This window comes from Petaurus breviceps, unplaced genomic scaffold (assembly GCF_028583685.1).
Source record: "Petaurus breviceps papuanus isolate PSGF00001 unplaced genomic scaffold, PetGlider_PUasm1.0 90822, whole genome shotgun sequence".
Taxonomy (NCBI): domain Eukaryota; kingdom Metazoa; phylum Chordata; class Mammalia; order Diprotodontia; family Petauridae; genus Petaurus; species Petaurus breviceps.
Window position 1 is genome coordinate 23,716,841 of NW_027187351.1, and position 20,850 is coordinate 23,737,690.

The window sequence follows — 20,850 nt, forward strand, 5'->3', positions numbered from 1 at the left end:
ATAGATACCATTTGGTAAATATCCTTCCCTTAATCAATAAGCCAACTGTGGTAGAAGTTGCTAATGTTTTATTTTCCAAACATTCTTCCTTATAAACAGAGTTTATAAAGAAATAATAGTATTAAATGACCTACAGAATACAAATGGAATTTGAAATTTTATTACAGAATTTTGTGACATGTCCATCTATATGTAAAAATAAATATGGTTTCATGACTGAATAATGAAAGCATGTAAAATTTTAGCACTTGTATCTCTTCAGCTATATTATGGGATATACTCTTCTTGTCATTAAGTAATATTATAGGCCATATTTTTCTTGTCACTAAGCAATAGGTGCCAAATGCCCTGAGATTCAGCAGCACTGACTGAAGAATAACACAAAATGTATTCTGCTATATATGTAGCATACATAATATTAATGGGTCTACAGCAGTCAGAAATGAGATATGAAAGAGGGAGCATAGCCCAGATCTTATATTAGTGATGCTATATTAATTATGACAGAGAAGGTTTTTCCATTATAAGCCTCAATTTTAAGAGGTTTGAAACTTTCCCACAGGAATTTTCCTCATGACAATTTTTTTGCCAAATAATGAAAATATAGATTGGTTTTTTTTTATGTTTTTGAAAGATCACATCTAGACATAATTTTTTCTATCTAATAAAACATTTTTTTCAGATACTTTACTTTCTGATACCTCAAAAGAAAATAGCTTTTTAATGACCTTGTAACTTGTCTCCAATGAAAAAAGTTAGAGTCTTTGGTTTATGAGGAAAAGTTTGATTTGCAAATAATTAAATTGCAAATATTACCTTATGCTTCTTCTGCAATTAATCTTGTCCCTAAATAGTAGTTGGCCTGCTGTACCTTGCAAATAAGAGAGGCTTTCAATTAGTTGGTCAGTTATGCAAAATTAGACCACATTGGATCATGAACATTATGGATATAATTTCATGCTTAACAAAAAATGAACTCTGCTGAAAATTGGTATTGTAGTCTGACGCACATTAAAACACAATTGTACATTGCAGGAGTTAGTTTAAGCTGAATAAATGTTCGTTAAAATACTACCAGGAAGACTACTAGGTGTCTGCAGCCAGAAATGCACCAGTTAGAGCAGAGGCTTTGGAGAAGAGTGAGAATGGGCCCCAGAGTTAAGAGGGAATAGCCCATGGAGCTGTAGTACCAACACAATATTCACAGCACCAATGATGACTATAAATATGCTAGTACAGTTCTGTATTGCAAAATATCACAGACTTTCCATTTAGAAGACAGAAGCAAAACATTTATTCAGATACCAGAAAGCCAAGTGCCAACACCAGGAAACTGAATCTATCAAAACAACAAAGAGGGTAATGTACCATAGCACAGCAGGGAACCACACAATCCTTTAGCCTTCCCACAAACAAACACTCACAAGCCTGGATGCAGCTTTTCCTCTCTCCTGCTCTAACTACTCTGACTCCCAATTTCCTGTGGGCTCTACTCTATCCTTCAGCAAACTACCCCTACCACAGTCTCCATGTGATTACGTTCAGTCTGTTAGGGGCCAGGGAAGATTTTCAAAGCAGGAAAGATCTTCAAATTCCTTTAAGCTTATTAATGGGCAGAGAAAATCTTCATATTCCCATTACCATTACAGGAGCCAGACCCACAGACTTGTGGACAAAGACATGCAGCCTTCCCTGGCCCAGACTCAGTGTCCCAATGGCCCCAGCACACTCCCACTGCTACTGCTGTTGTTTCTGGGGGCCAGAACTCAGATTGTTCAAGTTCAGGTGCCAGCTGAGGTTCAGGGATTTCTGGGAAATGATATGAAGCTCCCCTGCCACCTCCTATCTGAGGAAGCTAAAATCCAAGTGCCCCAGTTAAATGTGGTTCTACTGGGACAAACATAGGGACAGCCAGAGTATGAGCATTTTTTTATACACACATGGTGCCAGCTTCCCAAATTCAGGGCCCTCTGACCAGGATATTTTACTTGTCATTGGAAACTCCAGGGAAATTGAGGCATAACTACTGGATTCCAACCTGCCATTGAAGTATCTGAGGGCTGAGGATGAGGTCAACTATACCTGTGAGTTATATAACTATACCTTACTCTGACCGAGCAGCATGCTGGCTGAGCCATGTGGAGCCCCAAGTATCATATCTTCATAGAGGACTGTTTATCTGCCCACATCTCCTGCTTTTCTCCTCTGCCTGATGAGGGCACTGAGACAAGAACAACAGGGCTTGTGCCTGGCACTTTTATCATCACCAACTACCTCATCCTGGTGCCCATCCCTCAAGCAGATGAGGGAGAGGTCACCTATAAGGTAGAATACAAGACCTTCTCAGAGCCTGTCCTACTATCCCTCACACTTTCCATGGGATAGCCCACTGAAGTCTCCAACTTTGGCTACAGTGACACTTAGTTTGTTGGTCAAGTTGAGGTTGCCTTGAGTTGTGATGTGCAGAGCAACTCTGAGTCCATGTTCTACAAGTACAGTATGACCATCGGCCTATTCCCCTCAACAGCTGTGGCCCAGGGACCGTGACATAAATCACACTATAGATGAATCAGCCAACACTACCTTTGTCTGTAGTGTTGCAAATGTAGTGAGTACCATCCGTGCAGATCAGACCATCTGAGATAACCCTCAAGACTCAATGTTAAATGTAGTTCCAGTAATGTAAAGGACCATACTGCTGTTCTTTTGACTTGGAATGGCAAGGTGAGGTATGGCCTATGCTCTGCTGAGGAGTAGGAGGAGATGGGGGGGGCGGAATCTTAAAGACTCCAAGACCCAGGTGTTTGGCAGTGGGGGAGGAGGGTGGTAGTCCTCTAGGCCCCTGAAGCCACTGGCTCAACCAAGAAGGATTAGGAGGAGGAGAAAGAAAAGTAGAGGGCTCATACTGTGCAAGTGAGGGGCAGATGATGATACAGAATCCCAGGTGGAAGGTTCCCTCATTTCTTGGATGGCAGTCTACATGCAACACCAGGGCATACCTACTTCCCATCCCCCAGGAGAGATCTGAGTTTGGCTCAAACCATCACGTACACCCTCCTGGACTGTGGCCAAGAAATCACAGATATACAGTTCTTTTTCTCCTACTTCCCTCAGGGATTTGCAGCCCAAGGGAAATACTGAGTAGGCTAATAAGACTAGAAAGACATGGGAGCTCATCTGCCATCCCTCCCCACCCCTGATTCCTGGAATTTGAGGTGGGGCCTAACTAGGACCTGAGAAAGTGGGAGAGAAGATGGAGGAGTACACATTTAATACACTGGGCTTGTCTTTTCTAACTCCTGTGCCCTCAAAACCAAATAGGATATGAAAAAGGAGCTTCAGGTAGCCCTTTCTGTTTTGCCTTTCCCCCAGGGGAGACTCAGGGAAAAGACTCAAAGAGACTTTATTTTCCTATAGGGTTCCTCCCCTCCCCAAATTATCCCCTCCCAAAGGGTTCAATGAAGTACCCTGGAGGTAGCAGGAAGGAATATCCCATCAGGACTCCCTCAGTTCTCCCACTTCTGAGCTCCGTGGCTAAATTTCACATGGGAGTCTTACAGTTGAAACCTAATATATATATATATATATATATATATATATATATGTGTGTGTGTATGTATGTATATATATGTATATATCATAAAATATGATATCTGATAAAAATATTAATTATGTCATTGAGGTTTCTGTGCTGTACTTTACCAGATATTTTAATAACGCCAGATAATTTTAATAATATGACTCATTTAACATATAAAGAACTAGAGGGACTACCACATTGTAGAAAAAGCATGTGCATTTCTTAGAATATTCAGCCAATCACTTCCTAAAGGTGGAAGGGAAGTTGGTGACCAGTTAGTCCTCATACACACCCATTTTATAGCTGGAGCACAAATATACTGCTGATACTATCTAGGAGCAAGTGATCCCAATTCCTAGTCCTGTGCTTCACCCAATCACACTGCCTCTTTATCCAGGCTGCGTTCTAGGCAACTCCTAATAGCCTCCAAAACATGAGTGACATACTTATCAGAATCTGACAAGAATAAAAGATTCAAACATTTTACAACTTCCAAGTTATGAATTTATGTACATTATGGCATAGCAATTAAGTGCATGATGTGTCAGAGTGAACTTTCCACAAAGATATGAGGTATGCAATTCAAAAACAATATCTTTCACTGTGATTATTAGACATTTTCTATTTTCCTTTATTGAAGAAGAAAAGTAGGTGTTTCAGGTTTGGTATGGCTTGGTTTTCAACTAGCAGTGATATAATCCCTTGAAATCTGAAGGCTCTTTGGTCAAGTCCCCATGAATCAATGCTAGATGGTCAGTGCATGTGGCCATGGAAGAGTGCTTCTCTGTGAGCTCTTATTAGCAGCAAGCATCTATCTTGCAGGTGATGTTGAATGAGTGACTTGAAGTTTTTTTTTTTTAGTTCACACACATATGTATATAATATCAATATCTATCTTTTCTATCAATCCAGCGGATATTTCAAGAGTCTGGTAGTCAGGGAAAATTTGTTTTTTTTTTCCAAATTCAACCAAATTTCTAGGATTTTGTTTCTACTTTCAAACTATTCCAGAGATTATCATTTGAATGGAAAGTTTTCATCTTGAGGTGACAGTGTCTTAGTGGTAGAATGCTATATAATAACTTCTTTTGAGATGCATAACATGATCTAACATGAGTTCTTCTGACAAATGGGAATACTTTAGTACTCAATATTTTGCTGACACTGAGTAATTGAAAATTACATTTTGATTCAGATGTGTAACCCCATAGAAAATTCTGAAAATAAATGACTGAATCTATAGTTATTTTGTGGCCTTTTGAGGAAAGAATAAGCTTATGGATTCTTTATTCCAAATCTAATACTTGGAGTTTTACTCTGGCCTATCAACAAAAGAGAATAATAATTTTTCAAGGTTCTTCTTTTGGGCTAGCAATAAAACCCTCAATGATGTGCAACTTTGGGTGAGCTATCTGACTTTTGGAGGACTCAGTTTCCTTATCTAGAAAATGAAACACTAGAGCTCCCAAGAACTTCTAAGGAAATCTAGCCAAATATCCCCATTACATAGCAAACAGTCCTGAGGTCTTGAGAGAATAAATGACTAAGTTCACACAGGTCATTAGTGGTAGAATCAGGACTAGAAATTGAATGTCCTTGTTTCCAATCCAGTGATTGTTTTGTTTTTGTTTTGTTTTGACTATATCCCACTACTTTCTGTTGATACTGGCTTATAATTATGTATTATTTTTAACTATTTTTCAAAGCTTCTTTTATAACCATTATTTCATTTTATTCTAACATTTCTGTAATATAGATAAAACAGATATTAGTCCTATTTTACAGGGGAATAAAAACTAAAATGAGATCTGCAGGTCAAATGACTTACCAAAAGCTACCTGACAAATTTGGTCTAAAGGTGAGGTTTAGAGATATTTATTCTAATGTAGCCTTATACATGTGGAAGTGCAAAATTAGTCAAACTATGCTTAAAAAACTATAGATGTTTTTACATCATGCCTAGTGGGAAGGATGGAATGGACATACATTTATATGAGAAAATTGTAAATTATATAAAAGTACACAGTCTCTCTTACTATATTTAAAAGAGATTTTAGAGAGATTTTGTTTCTTTTTATATTTCTAAGATTTTCCTTATATGTCTCCCGGTCCCCTCCTAGAAAGTCATAAAAAATAGAAGGAAAACAGAATGAAATAAGCAAAACCTATGAAAGCATCAAAATATCTGACATTATTTACAATGCTCCTTACCCAAGTCCCCTCACTTCTGGAGAGGGTGTCTTCTCATATTTCTTCCTTGGTATTAAACTTACTCTGTACAGTTTTAAAACTTTCAATTTTCCTTGTTTTGTGCAAGTATTTTTTTTTCATTTATATTGTTTTGTCATTCATTGTACATACTGTTTTCTTGACTCTGCTAACTTCCCCTTGCTTCAGTTTGTGGAAATACAAGTTTCTCTGTATTCATCATATTTGTTGTTTCTTACAATATAGCAATATTCCATCACATTAATGTTTCTGTTTAGCCATTCCCCAATCCATACACATCTTCCTTTTTCCAATTATTTACTACCACAGAAAAAAAGTGCTGCTGTAAATATTTTTCTTATACCTGGAATCTTTTGAAATAGAGGGAGGACATTCGTACTTTAAATGCCTATCAATGCAATTTCTATTACAAAGGGTATGCTCATTTGTTCTTAAAATGTATCAATATCTTCTGTTTTTACATCACTTATGTTTCTTCCTGTATCCTTCTCCTATCCCCTTCTAAGATCTGTCCCTTATAGATATAGATATCCCTTATAAAACTTTTTTATTTAAAGAGAGAAAGAAGAGAAAAATAATTCCTCAAAACAGGCCAATATACTAAAAATCTAACATCATATGCATTGATTCATACCTATGTAAATAGTAGGAGGAAATTTTCTTATATCTCCTCTCTTCTTCGGGGTCAAATTTTTGAATCGCTTGTTCTTTGTCATTTCATAACACTCATTTTCAGTTGCTTTGTGGTTGTCATTCTTTGCCCTTGCATTGTCTAATTTATGGTATATATTGTTTTCCTGGCTCTACTTGTTAGATTTGTGTTTACAAATAGGAACTATAGATAATAAAAAAAATGAGCAAAGTCTTTATGCTGTTTTAAAATTAGCTTCTGAAAACTCAAAAATAGGTACTGTAATTTAGAAGAAAAACTAAGAATGAGAAAATTTGCCTTGGAGCTATTATATGAAAATAATAGCATAAAGTTTGATTTTGTGAAATTGTGTGTCTCATTACATTCTTGAGTATGTACAAAATGTGATTTGGCTTCTTTGTACTTAAGATTATGCAATGATATACTCAGTGAGAACAAAACAGAAAGTCACATTCAGCATTTGTTGGTGTGAAACATAAAGTCAGAAGGGGAAAATATTGTGGTTTTATATGCATTTGATTATAGACTACTCAAATTTCAGTAGACTAGTTTTTCCTCACCAGTTTATATTTGATTTAAGTCATGTCCTATTGCTGAATACATATCATTTTATCTTCTTTCTACTCATTTGCTATGGCAGCCCTTTTCAATAATCATAATTGCCTCCTTTCAAGCAATTGTGATGCATCCATTTTTATGTCAATGTTCAATCTCCCAAACTACCCATAACATACCATAAAGTTTGCACAAAGAAACCTCACAAATACCTCACACATACTCATCCAAAATATACAAATGTCCAAGGAGAACATTTTAACACTACTCTAGGTACCTTAATGTTTGTATTTATTACTTTAGAAAATGTTCAGTTAGAATTTTTGAAAAATAGTTAGCTCACTTATATTAGAACATTGTTTTCTTTTGTCATAAACAAGCATCTGGAATACAGAACTTAGAATGTGTATCTATGGAAGACAAACGAGAGTATGCACAATTCTAAGAGAAAAGGGATATGTTACCCCTGACCCTTTACCAAAAAAAATGGTTCTATCAGGCTAATAACAGACTCTACAATGCCATTCAAACTAAAGAACATCGTGGAAAAGATAAAAAAAATTATTTTATGATCATGCTGAATCATTGTCCCATTCAATTTTTCATGAATTTTTATTACATGAAATTTGTTGAGTGTATTATGTATATTAATGTCACCTAATTAAAATGATTAATAAGTGATTTTTCACTGATGTTCAAAATGAAGCTATTTATATGACAGATGCTTTAGAAAACTACAGGAAAAAATCTATATACCTTGCCTATGCTTTTAACAAGGCACTCTGTATAAAATTCCAGGAAAAACTCTTGATTTTGATTTGCAAGCCTCTGGCATTGAGCTCTTGAATAAGATGCCTTTTGGCTAGGTCCCTTAGAAAATAATGGTTAAAACTACAAGACTTCTCCAGGTTGCTCAGAGGGAAAATATCAAATAACAAAGTTTATTTCCTAATAATGATTATTTATACAATCTAAGGAAATAATTATGTAAGATTAGGCCTCTTTTGTGAGAAGCAGAAGATAATAAAAGTAATATTTGATCAATGAACCCAAGCATCATTAATTCATTTTAGTACATCATAATCCACTGAAAAGTTCAGAGAGAGTATTCACTTTCTATAAAAAGTTTTGTATTGTGGAGCCTCATGTATTGAAAATATTTCTTTAGATTTTGAGAAACAATTCAGAATTGGAATATTATGTTGTTTTGGTACGGTCAGATTCATCTTCATACTGTGACATGAGTTTTTCTAATTCTTTTTTTTTTTTTTGGTTTTCCACAAAAAAGTTTCTTTTTTTTGTTGAAAGAGTCAAGGCTTTCTTGGTAGGAAGGTGCTTGTGGAGAAAAGTTCATTGCTTGAAAATATATTCAATGTCCATTAGACATGACCTTTTCTAACTAATATTAGTACATCAATGGCATTATTTGATAGCAGTGATGTATGATCCCTTTCAATATCTTTTGACTTAATATTGGCATGTGTTTTAATACCCATCTCAGCTTCTTTTTCTTTTCATGTGGTCTTCTCATAGAATAAAGGAATGGTCTCTGTTTCCACAATAAACTCATGTATCACTAAAATTATTTAAACATATCATACATATTTAATTATATATTATTTTATATTAATTATATATATATATATATATATATGGTTTGGAATTTTACATCTTATGTGGAACTTGTTAAAATTATATAAAGGCAATATACATGTAATATATGTTTTACATGTATACATTGATGCACAGATCTTATATTTTTCCATCTCATATGGAACTCATTGGTGACAAGAAATCTGCCTTATTACCCATGTAATCACCTTTCATAGGGTCTGAAATGCTATACATCTTTTCTTCTTTTACTAAAGCTAATTTTATACTATATCCCATTGTTTTCTACTCATTCTGGATCTTCTTTACCATAATTATCTCTATAATAATGTTTTCACTATCTTTCTTTCCAAAGGTTCCTGCTCATCTCCCTATCTTAAGAAAATTAACTTATTTAATCCTTATATCTCATCCAACAACATTAAATCTCTCCTTTTGCTGCCAATCTCATTTAATTTATAATCTATAAAAACTTCACACATTTCCAATTTACCTATGCCCTCATTAATTGCCCTAAAAATGAGATTATATCTCCATAAGTCTGTTGAAACTAATATCTGTAATGTCACCAAATTCAAAGGTCCTTTTTAAGTTCTTATCCTTTTTAACTTCCCTTTAATAATGGGCAGTGTAGACTATTTGTTCCTTGAAACTATTTTCCCCCACCTTGATTCACATGACACTTAACTTTTCTGATTCTCTTCCTACTTTTCTAACCAGTACCTCTCTCTCTTCCAATGAACCCTTTTTATCCTCCTACCTCCTAGCTTCTAGGACTTAGCTTTTACTCTCCTCAGTGACTCTGTCCTATAATACCATTGACTTTTCTTTCTATGTACTTCTTTCCTTCATATATACATATGTATGTATGTATGTATGTATGTGTATGTATGTATGTATGTATGTATTTTGGAAGGGGGAAGGCAAGGCAATTGGAGTTAAGTGACTTGCCCAAGGTCACACAGCTAGTTTTTGTGTTGTGTCTGAGGCGGGATCCAAACCCAGGTCATCCTGACTCCAGGGCCGGTGCTCTATTCACTGCACCACCTAGCTGCCCCAAAAGCATACCAATATTTTAAAAGGTCATTTTAATTAAACAATCTGACTCTTTCACCCAGTGTAGCAAGAAAAAAAACCATTTTGTTCAGTTTTTCAGTCATGTCCAATTCTTTCTTACCCCATTTGGAGTTTTTTTTTTTGGGGGGGCAGAGATACTAGAGTGGTTCACTATTGCCTTTTCCAGCTCATTTTACATATAAGAAAACTGAGGGAAAAAGCCAAGGGTCATATAGCTAGTAAGTGTCTGAAGCCAGATTTGAACCTGGTACTCTATCCACTGTGCCACCTGGTTCCATACTTTTATATAATAACTACTACTACTACTACTACTACTACTACTACTACTACTACTACTGTCATTGATATGGACAGCTAGGTGGTACAATGGCTTATGCACAGGGCATGGAGTCAGAAAGGCTCATCTGCCTGAGTTCAACTCTGGCTTCAGACACTACCAGCTATGTCACCCTGAGCAAGTCACTTAACCCTGTTTGTCTAAGTTCTTCATCTATAAAATGAGTCCGAGAAGGAAATGGCAAACCATTCCAGTATGTCTACCAAGAAAATTCCAAATGAGGTCACAAAGAGTCAGATGTGACTGAAAACAACTGAAAAACAACAATCGATAGTGTTTTCTATGTACCAGGCACTATACTAAGTACTTTACAATTATTTTATTATTTGATCCTCATAACCTGTGAGGTAGGTGTTATTATTATCCCCATCTTACAGAAGAAGAAACTGAAGCAAACAGAGCTGAAGTGACATTTTCAGCATCACACAACTAGTAAGTGCCTGATTTGAACTAGGGCCTTCTGACTCCAGTCCCAGAACTCTATATACTGTTTTATATATAGGAAAAAGCAAATTTCATATCCATCAAAAATTGAGTTTATAATGTAGATAAAGAACCAGAAAGCAGAAATTATTATACAAATTATATCTTTTATAACTGATGAAATTTTGAAGAATTTCACTCAGATTTTGAATAGTGTACTTGAATGCAATTTTTTATCTAATTAAATTTTTAAGCTCCCTTGGGACAGACTGTTTTATGCTTTTCATGTTTCCCCCATAGCACCTAGTAGAATACTAGGCACTCATTAAATACTTGTTCAATTATGTTAAACATAGTAAACACCTCCTCTGTATATTGTCAAATGCTATTGACTATAGTCCTTGCTTCATTGCTTTATTGAACAAAATCACCACAGAATGGTAAGTTTAATTAACATTGCTTCTTGGAATGTAATCAAGTAATATTTAAAAAATAAATAGAGAAATCTTTTAAAACCATAAAAGAACCTCAAATCATATTGCCATATATATATATATATATATATATATATATATATATATATATATATATATATATATATATATATACACACACAGTGGAGCCTCTTATATGAGGATGAGAATTAGAACTTAGGAAGTCTATTGATGAGAACTAGCCCATCTTTAAAGTCTTCAGTAATGAATTTAAGTTAGTTCTGTTAATAAAAGTAGATGGAACTCAGTCATAAAGATCCATTTTAATTTATAAAAAATATTTAGTGGTATTATAAAAATCCCTATATAATATCATTACTATATATGAATATTTAGTTTTTTTTACAACCTAGAATATTATCTACAATATAAAATTGGTAACATTAGGAAAAAACAGATTGTGTTGGTGATGAAGTTTGCTTTGTTGTTATTTAGTCACTTCCAGTTTTGTCTAACTCTTTTTTTTTACCCCATTTGGGGTTTTCTAGGCAAAAGAGATCCTGGAGAAAACTTAGGCAAACAGAATTAAATGACGCACCCAAGGTCATACAGCGTTAGGGTTCTAGATTTGAACTCAGAAAAACAATTCTTCCTGACTATAGGCATGACAGCTTATCTACTTTGCCACCTAGCTGTGTGATTCAAAGTTTGTTTTTATGAGCTTTAATTTACTTACTGATCCCCCCAAAAATATGAAGAATGTCATATATTTTTGTATATACTATGATGCTCAAAGAATTTTAACAAAGTCACTCAATAAACATTTATTAAGCACCTACTATGTTCCAGGTACTCTGTTAGGCACTAAGAATCCAAAGAAAAAATGAATCTGTGTGTGGTCTTAAAGAGGTTATATTCTATTAGAAGAGACAACATGTATAATCTGTGATTTTAATGGTACAGAAAATTCCTAATGAGGAGGAGCCCTCAAAATTCAGATCATTACCTTCTCTGAAATTTCAAATCTTAGAGAGCTGCCCAGGGAACTAAAAGGTTATGTGACTTGACTGGGGTAATGAAACCAGTATCTGTCAGTGGCAGATATTGAACCCAGAGCTTCCTGACCCTGTGAAGTACTATCTTTCTACCATAAACTGCCTAATATGTGCTTTATACATGTTGAATGTATATACTTCAAATATATAAAGTATAGGTATATATTCAATTTGATAACAAATGTGCTTTATTTCGATGTTATATAAAAAGTTCCATCTTTGTCATATATAAACATTTATTCTGAAGGTAATCATACACATAGTTTAGGTCAAAATATCCTATTGAATGAAAATATTTCAATATATCCCTTTAAAAACACAAGTATTACCTGTCATTGTATTTTCAAAATTTTTTTCTTTCTTTTGTTTTTAAATTAGAACAGCCTTTTAAGCAGTAAGCAACCTTACCAAAAAGGTGAATGTTATTTGTAATAGAATAAAATGTATTAGGTTGTACTGAATGATCTCTGATTATGGTTACAATAGTTCAAGATTATACGGTAGTACTCTCAGTTTTTGGCAAAGGCTTGCAAACAAGAAACTCTATCTTAAATAATGCTCAGAACAGAGATCATGCTACCACATTCTGCCAAGTAAATGTTTCTGTGTGGTAAGACCAGTTTACACTAAGAAGTAGATAATCATTTTGGTATTTTGCTTAAAATAGAAATTATATGGTTATCCAAATTCTCCTGGAGTGAATCACTTCCTTGTAGTGACCCAAAGACCCTGGCAAACTCACTGATCTTTTCAGGATGCTGGTGTTCATATACTTTGCTTTAAATTGTGATTTCATATATAAAAATAGTTGACAAAATGTGTAAAACTGTTGTTATAATAGCATTTTCAATGCTGAATAAATGGAACTTTAATATCCTAAAAGTTAATGACCCTCTCAAAGTGGTTAACTTACTGCTAATCAATAATTTACACAGTGACTGACAAAGAAATAAAACGGACAGGTTGCCTACAAAAGACTTGTTTGAAGGGAGCTTTCAGTTTTCTTGCTGTATCAATTGTTAAAATCACAAAACCTTTGAACACTCTTGACATATGTCACTACTGATTTATATTATCAGTGTTTTATTACACAATATTTCATTGTAGTAAACAGGATATTTGTCTTGTTAATTAAAATTATAACATTATAGATTATAGTCCCATACCGTGTTTCCCTGATAATAAGACACTGTCTTATTATTTTTTTTGGAAAGAAAAACACCAGAGGGCTTATTTTCAGGGGAGGGCTTATGTTGTCCTGCCTCAGTTCTCCTCTGCAGCACTGCTCTCAATGGCGCCAGCAAGCAAATCACTGGGGAAGAACAGGATGACACACTCACTGCTACAGCTGTGATTGGATGCAGCTCGGAGCGCAGCATGCGTTTCACGGGAGGAGGGGGGGAGAACGGTGCATACAGAGGGTACCGTAATGTAGCGTGTAGCGCAGGGGATCACCTTCACTACAGTAGCAATCTCAATAGGGCTTATTTTCGGGGGAGGGCTTATTATCGGGGAAACACGGTATTATGAATGTAATCACAGAAATGGGAATTGAATATGGTAAGAAAAATTTAAAGAAATGAGTACAACCCAAAAGGAAAACAAGAGGTGGACCTAATGAAAGATTTAAAAGAAAGCTGAAATCATTTTCTCTTTTACTTCACATGAAAAAATGTGTATTTTGGAGCATATGCTCTTCATTACACATGGACTCAAGCCATTCTATCTTCTTCACCATGTTTCTGCTCAGATTGTATCCTCAGGTGTGGAAATACTTGCCCTTCTCACTTCCACCTCTTAGAATTCCTGATTTCCCTTAAAGGTGCACTGAAATACTATTTCCTACACAAGGCCTTTCCTAAACCTCCAGTTGCTAGTGCTTTCCATTGCCCCTAAATATGTAAAATATACGTAAAACAGTACATACTTTCAGTGTGTATTACTTATATTGTACATTTTGTCTCCTTCCAATAGAATGTAAGCTCCTTGAAGGTAGGAAATGTTTCTTTTAGTTCTATGAATTCCTCGTGCCTAGCACATAAAAGATGCTTAATAAGTGCTCATTGATTGAATGACTAATTAGTTCAGGTATGTTCTTTAATTCTTTGAATTGAACAATGAAGGGAACAAGAAAAGATATTGTTAAATAGCTACATAACAAAGGAGTGGAGGAGTGAATGTGGAACATATATAAACTGGTGCAAACTTTGGTACTTCCTTAGGTGCTTACTAAGTGTTGTTCAGTTATTCTTATTTTATTCTTCCACACATAAATACATTCTTATGCCAAAAAGGTTCATTATAAGATAATATACAATAGATCATTTAATAAAAATAAATCACTGGGAAACATGAGAGAAATACTAATTTCATAGGCATATCATTTAAACTCAAATAGAAAACAATGTATTGTGACTTCTGGTGTACACTCCTTCTCATTGCAGGACTAGAAGTAATTTTAGCCTATATTAGGATTGCTACATATCAATTTACCTTTGCTGGTTCTCCTTGAAGTCAAGACATGTGGATTATTGATTTTAACAATTCATAGAGTAGAAAAATACTACAGCAGAAAATGTGTTAATATAAATATACATAAAAATATTTTATCCATGTCCAAAAATTTACAAATAGCTCTGAGTGAAAATAGGACTCTCAAAAATATTGAAATAATTATATTCACTAATATAGCTTCTAAAGAGAAAGAATTTAACATAAAGAATCATTCATTTAGGCATTTCTTTCTCTTTAAATGCTACTAGAAAAGGTAGAATACAAAGTTGTTGTTAAGTCATTAACATCATGGTATGAATTTGCTTATCTGATCAGAACAAAGAAATAATGAGGGTTTTGAGGAGGGAGGGACATTTTAGAACATGTGATCAGTATCTTGGGAAGAAGGCCTGTGAGACCCACACTGAGGAAATGAATGTTGGGTATTTGGAGAGGAAGAGGAAAATGAGAGTAGGAAAAGAGGCACAGTATGCCAATGTTGGCTGAAGTTAAAGAAAAACCTAACCTCCTTTTCTAATTTGCCTAGTCAGGGTCTACTCAGTTTAAGAAATACTGGCTTAAAGGACCTATTTATGTGTTATGTGATCTGTAGATATCAAGAACATTACTGAATTGAACATATCTTTCAGGCATAATTAGGAATCATATTTGTGTTTTTAGCAAAGGAACTTTCAGGTTATGAATATTTATATTTTTCTTTCAAATAGGGTTTTTCCTGGTTTTCTTTGTTAAATTCTGTTAATTATAACAAAATATTGAAATAAAAATCTTTAGACACCATCTTGAAAGCATGATGGTTAGATGACTGCATTATAGTGAAATTTCTTTTCAAGAAGGATAATTGATTCTTATGTTTTAAAATGTCATTTTTCTTAAGTGTACATTTCTTTGATATATAATCAGCAAAGATAACTTTATTTCATTTGGCTTTAACTATATGTTACAATTAGAGACTGAAAACTAATAAAATAAATTGAATTACTGCTAAGTTTCAGTGGAATTGAAATTTATTAAAAAAACTAAAACTAATGGGACAACTTTTTTTTATAAAAGTTGACATATCAGTATGTCTTAATGAAAATACAGAAATTCCATACCCTTGAGGCAAAGAACTATTTGAATAAGTTTGAGAGTATTTTTAACTATTATCCCACAATTACTCTGTATTCTTTTGTCCCCTACATCATAGGTAGAAATGTTATTGCAAGGTGCCAGAATGAGCTATTGTGAATTATTGCATTTTGAAACTCACTGGAAGTACAGTTATCCCTGGGCTTTAGGGATGTTACTTGTAGAAACCTCTAAGAAACATATTGTATGTATATTTTAGTTCAATATTTTGAGGTATTCAAAGACAGAGGATGCAGACTCCTAAGTTAGTAGCAAATTATTGTCAAGACATTTATTTCTCTTCTTTCTGGTTGATGATTAGTTTATCCCATTTGAGGACTTGGGTTGAAGCAAAGAGTAATTTGCTATAAATGATACTGCTAGCTAGAGAGTTTCTATGCTTGGACTTAAGGGGGGAAAAACAAATGGTGCATTCAACATATGACATGTGAAATGATACTAGGGTCGATTAGTGAAACGGATATCTTTTTTTTTTTTCTTTCTTTTTCCTATAGAAATGATCTCTGAAGGCTGGTTCAGTTGGGGGTGGAGGGGGTGATTCTTTTTTTTTTTCTTTTTTCCCTGCACAAAGAAAACGTAGGTTGATACCATTTTTATTGTTCTGCTGGGGTGGGAAACAGACCATATGCTTTAGCATTTTGAATGGCTAAATCTAATGGGGGGGGGGGGAAGAGAAGAATTGATCCTGGGACTTTCCTACCTGCCCTCAGTCAGCCCCTTACCCACACACAAGACTGGCAGATGGGGTCTTTACCCTAGATTTCCCACTGATTTAGGGTTATCCGAATGCTGTTGCCCCAAGTCAAAGAGAGAGAGGGGGAGGGGATGAAATCAAAGGGGCCGCAGAGGCGAGTTAGGCTGAGTGAAGTCTGGAGGGCAAACTCGTGTCTTTGGCTGTGTCAGTGTAAGCAGTGCTGAAACCCACCCCTCTGCTGGAGCTAAGGCAAAGGCAGTAAGAGTTGGAATCATCTGATGCCTCTGCCGCTGCTTCCCGTTTCCAGGGTGAAATTTTTACAGCAGCTAATTTTATAGGGAGGAAAATACCCCTAAACAGCAGCAGAGAAGATCTGCTATCACCCAGACAAACCAATGTAATCTTTTAGGTAGGTTTTTCAGAGAAATTCGCATTTTAAACACCAGCATTCACCGCCAAAAATGCGGGACGGAAGTCAGAGCTGGTTTGAGAATAAGAAAAGCCTCTTTACACCACGAGTGTTTGAAATGATCCGATGAGCAGAGGAAGTAGCTGCCAAAGCTCAGGCTGCTATTGCCGCTGCTGCCGCTTCTGCCGCTGCTGGGTTCCTCGTAGAGGGCTGGACAGAGCAAGCCCTGGTTTCAGCACCAACGGCGCTGGACAGCTCTCTGCACGCTGCACAGCCGCCTGCCTGCTTTTTCCCCCCCTCTCGCTTTGCATTACTGTACAACTGGAGATGCATCTAAATTACGTCCTGTTCAACAACAAGTAGATTCTTCCTGTCCGGGAACTACAGTAGACGATTCTCTCAATTAAACTGCATTTTCTTCTTTTCGGAATTGGCCATCAGGCGTAATTATCCTGATTTTCCCCCTTCCCCCCACCTTTACAGGAACGAGTCTTTGGGAACCTGGTCCACCCAGGGATGTAAAACTGTGCTTACCGATGCATCCCATACGAAATGCTTATGTGATCGTCTCTCCACCTTCGCCATTTTGGCTCAGCAACCTAGAGAAATAGTAAGTAACAAAGGGAAAACACGGTTTAATGTAAAGACAGGGATATTTTGTGGAGTGTTTCTCCAGGGAACTGCATTTTAGATGGGGGAATGTACAATATTACAGGATGGCAAAATTAGGTTCGTCTCCACCTTGGCTACAGTGGCTTGGTGAATTGAATTCCAGTTGGTGTGATAGAACTAAATTCTACTCAATTTTATGTCTTCTAACTTGAATTTTCTGCAGTCCAGAATTGAGAAAGCTTTCTCACTGTAATGCTAACGTGCTGCAAACTTTCAATTCAAATAATTGCCAACTTGCTTTTTTTTCTTAAGATGGTAAAGCTATTCCAAGGAATTTATAAGGATACTGTTGATAGTGGAATGAAAATCCCAGACACTGTAGCTAAACACATTGCAGATCTGCATTGGATATTTTCAGTACAGATTTTTGGGTTGTCTGCTGATATTTGGGAGGGGGGATCAAATCAAGTTTTCAGGAAATCACCGAATATAAAAAAAGTATTATCAGCCCTTATAAGTGCAAGAGGTTTCTGAAAATAGTTTCCAAAGCAGAGAGTTGTGAGGTAATACTTAAATGGGAAATAATGTGCTCATCTTATATATTATTAGAAATTATTTCCAGAAATGGACATAAAAATTCTAATAAATGTTACATTTTAGTCTAAATTTGGCCTAAATGAGTACCAGTTTCCTCTCTTATATACATGAAAGAAGATAACCTGCTGAAATAGAATTTTGTTAAATCCCCAGGGCTTTGAAACAACATACTGGTTTTTAATGTACCCTTTCAAACTTTCAGTGCTAAAAAAAAATACTTTTAAAATAGCAGCCGTATTGCTTATTGCTGTGTTAATTTCTAAACACAGAAGTCACTTTAGTAGTAAATGCTTACTTTCTTTTAGTTGTATTTAATCAGAGACAAGATATTTTTCAAGGTCATATGTTTTACTACTGTTGTTGCTATTGTGTAAATTAACTCCACATATAATATTCATTAGCAAAATAATGAAATATATTCCTGTCCCAGGAAATAGAATTTCTCCAGGCTGCTCAGAGGCCAAGTAAGGGGAATTAATGGGAGAATACTTGACTTAGGACAAAGTTGTTAAAAGTCAGAAAGTTTGATAAATTTTAAGTAAGCATGAACTAGATTTTGAATAGTTAAATGAATAGTAAATGAACAACAACAGAGTAGATATTGTTAAATATCTATAGAGAGATTACTGAATATCTTTTTGGAAGGAAAAGATACAGCTTTAAATTTTAGTTGGAGAATGATTTAACATCTAAATGACTACCAAGTTAGAGTTTCAAGTCTCTGTTTTAAAATAGATTATTAAGGAGGTACAGTGTAATCAAATATTTTAAGCCTACAAGGCCTTATTTATATCTTCATATTGGGGTTGGAGAAGGAGAGGAGTAATTAATAGAATTAGTCACTGGAGAAATGAAAGCTATGGCAATGAAGTTGTTTCAAAAACAAACTAGGCTTTGGTGGTATTTCTGAAATGGTAGTTTGGTTTTACTCAGTTCGTATTCTATCATTTTAATTTTTATAAAATGTTTCTCTTCTTGTTTCTGTGTGTGTGTGTGTGCACATGTGTATGACTTACAGATCATGGAATCATCTGGGGCACCTTCAGTAACACTCATAGTAGGCAGTGGTCTGTCTTGCTTGGCCTTGATCACCCTAGCAGTTGTCTATGCAGCACTATGGAGGTATGTATTTGATTTATGCACTTGATTGAAATATTCAGTGGTTTAGAGATAAATTGGGGGATTTGATACCCATTATATGTATGTCTTCATTATTTACTTTGTGGAGTAATTCTAAAAATAATTATAACACAATAACTTGGAATGGTTTACCTGACTTAATTATGTCCTGACCTGTTGGTGACAATATAACATTATATATGCTTTTCAAAATGTTCTCTTTTCCCTAGCGCTAATAGTGTTGGTCATTAAGTACATAGTTGTGCCATTAATTAACACTTTCTTTTCCCCCTCATCTGTGCAACAAAAAAGATCTCAAGATTAGGTGTATATAATGTTCACTCTGTTTCCTGTTTTCCATTCAATATGAGAATGAAATTGGAATATTCAGTATAACTTAGTTAACTCAATTTCTGAGTTTTGTATTTAAGAATTTAGAGAGGGCCAAATAAACTAACCTTCTCCCTTAAAGATTTATTTCTCAACATTTTACTTCAGCTGATTATCAAAGGCCTTCTAGAGGATAGTGTTTCCTCTTTCCCATCAAAGAGGGACAAATCAAATGAGGCAATAAACAGATAACATAAAAGCAGTAAAAGAAGTATTAGGAAAAAATGTACCATAACATTGGTTGGAACTTATTTCTGTGATAAATCGAAGAAATAACTTTGGATTTTTCCTATGGCCTAGAATATTGTGGGAATGACACTCACAACTTTTGTTATTGTATTTTAATAGCACCACTTCAGTATAGACATTTGTTCTATCCTAAATACATTTACCAAATTACTGTTGTCTCAAACTTGCAAAACAATGTAAAAGTATGGATTCTATGAAAATAAATAGGCAATCGTCTCTTATTTGTTAATTACTTGCAGTATTAAAAACAGTGTAGGAATAGATGGTGTTCTTGTCCCTAATAATTTTGTTTTACAAGTCAATCAGTACCTAGAACACCAGTGAAAATGATCATCAGCTCCCAGTAGTGAAAGACCCTTTGATTAGATTTCTTGTCTTCATTTTTGTTTGGTTAACCATTTTCTTTTTTTTATAATGAAGAATGCTTCACTGGCTGACTGATCAATGAAGTTAACTTGGTCAAGGAAATATCCTTCTCATATCTCATAGCAAAATAATTGGACTCCTTTAAGGTTCATATGTATAAAGATTTCCCTACAGTTCAGGTGGTTGGAGGATTTAGGGACACATTTGAGGCAATGCTATCTGATGGAATGATTATTTTCTGGTGGTAAAGGATTTACCTCTCCAAAGAAGTTCTATAGAAATGTTTTATCATGATGTGGAAATGACTCTGGGTTCTTAAAGACTGTGCCCATGGGGAGTGTGTTTGGGTTATTTTTAGAAGTATAAATCTTTACTTCTGTGGTGGATAGACCCATGGGCCTGGAGTTGGGAATATGTGTTTTTAAATCTGGCCTCACACACTAGCTGTGTGACCCAGGTAGAGTCACTTACCCCTGTTTGCCTCAGTTTCTTCATCTGTAAAATGAGCTACAGAAGGAAATGACAAACCAATCCAGTATCTTTGCCAGGAAAGGGGTCACAAAGAGTTAGACACAATTGAAATGACTGAGCAACCATGAGACATAGACTATATGTCTGTGATCTGAGGTCCAGTCTTAGATCAGCCTTGGAGAGGCTCATCCCCAGGTTGACTAAGGCTGATAAATTTTTCAACACAGAACCTTTTGAAAACCATTTGCTAGAGTACAGAAGTTATGATATGCATTACCAGAGAGAATACCCTAGTGAAGAAACCATGTACCTTTGAAGCAAAATGTTGACATTGTTGAACTTTTA

At 35.2% G+C, this 20,850-nt stretch overlaps 1 protein-coding gene and 1 pseudogene across 3 annotated transcripts in view; both read left to right on the plus strand.

The window, feature by feature from the left end:
* ADGRB3 (adhesion G protein-coupled receptor B3) overlaps positions 1–20,850 on the plus strand; it is a 923,661-nt gene that overhangs the window by 715,772 nt on the left and 187,039 nt on the right. For all 3 annotated transcript variants that reach the window (XM_069070720.1, XM_069070722.1, XM_069070721.1), the window contains 2 exons: positions 17,185–17,311; positions 18,929–19,032. In XM_069070720.1, the coding sequence (XP_068926821.1) occupies positions 17,185–17,311; positions 18,929–19,032 (231 nt within the window). The remainder of the gene's footprint in view (positions 1–17,184; positions 17,312–18,928; positions 19,033–20,850) is intronic.
* Positions 1,681–2,641, plus strand: LOC138148045 (nectin-2 pseudogene; annotated as a pseudogene).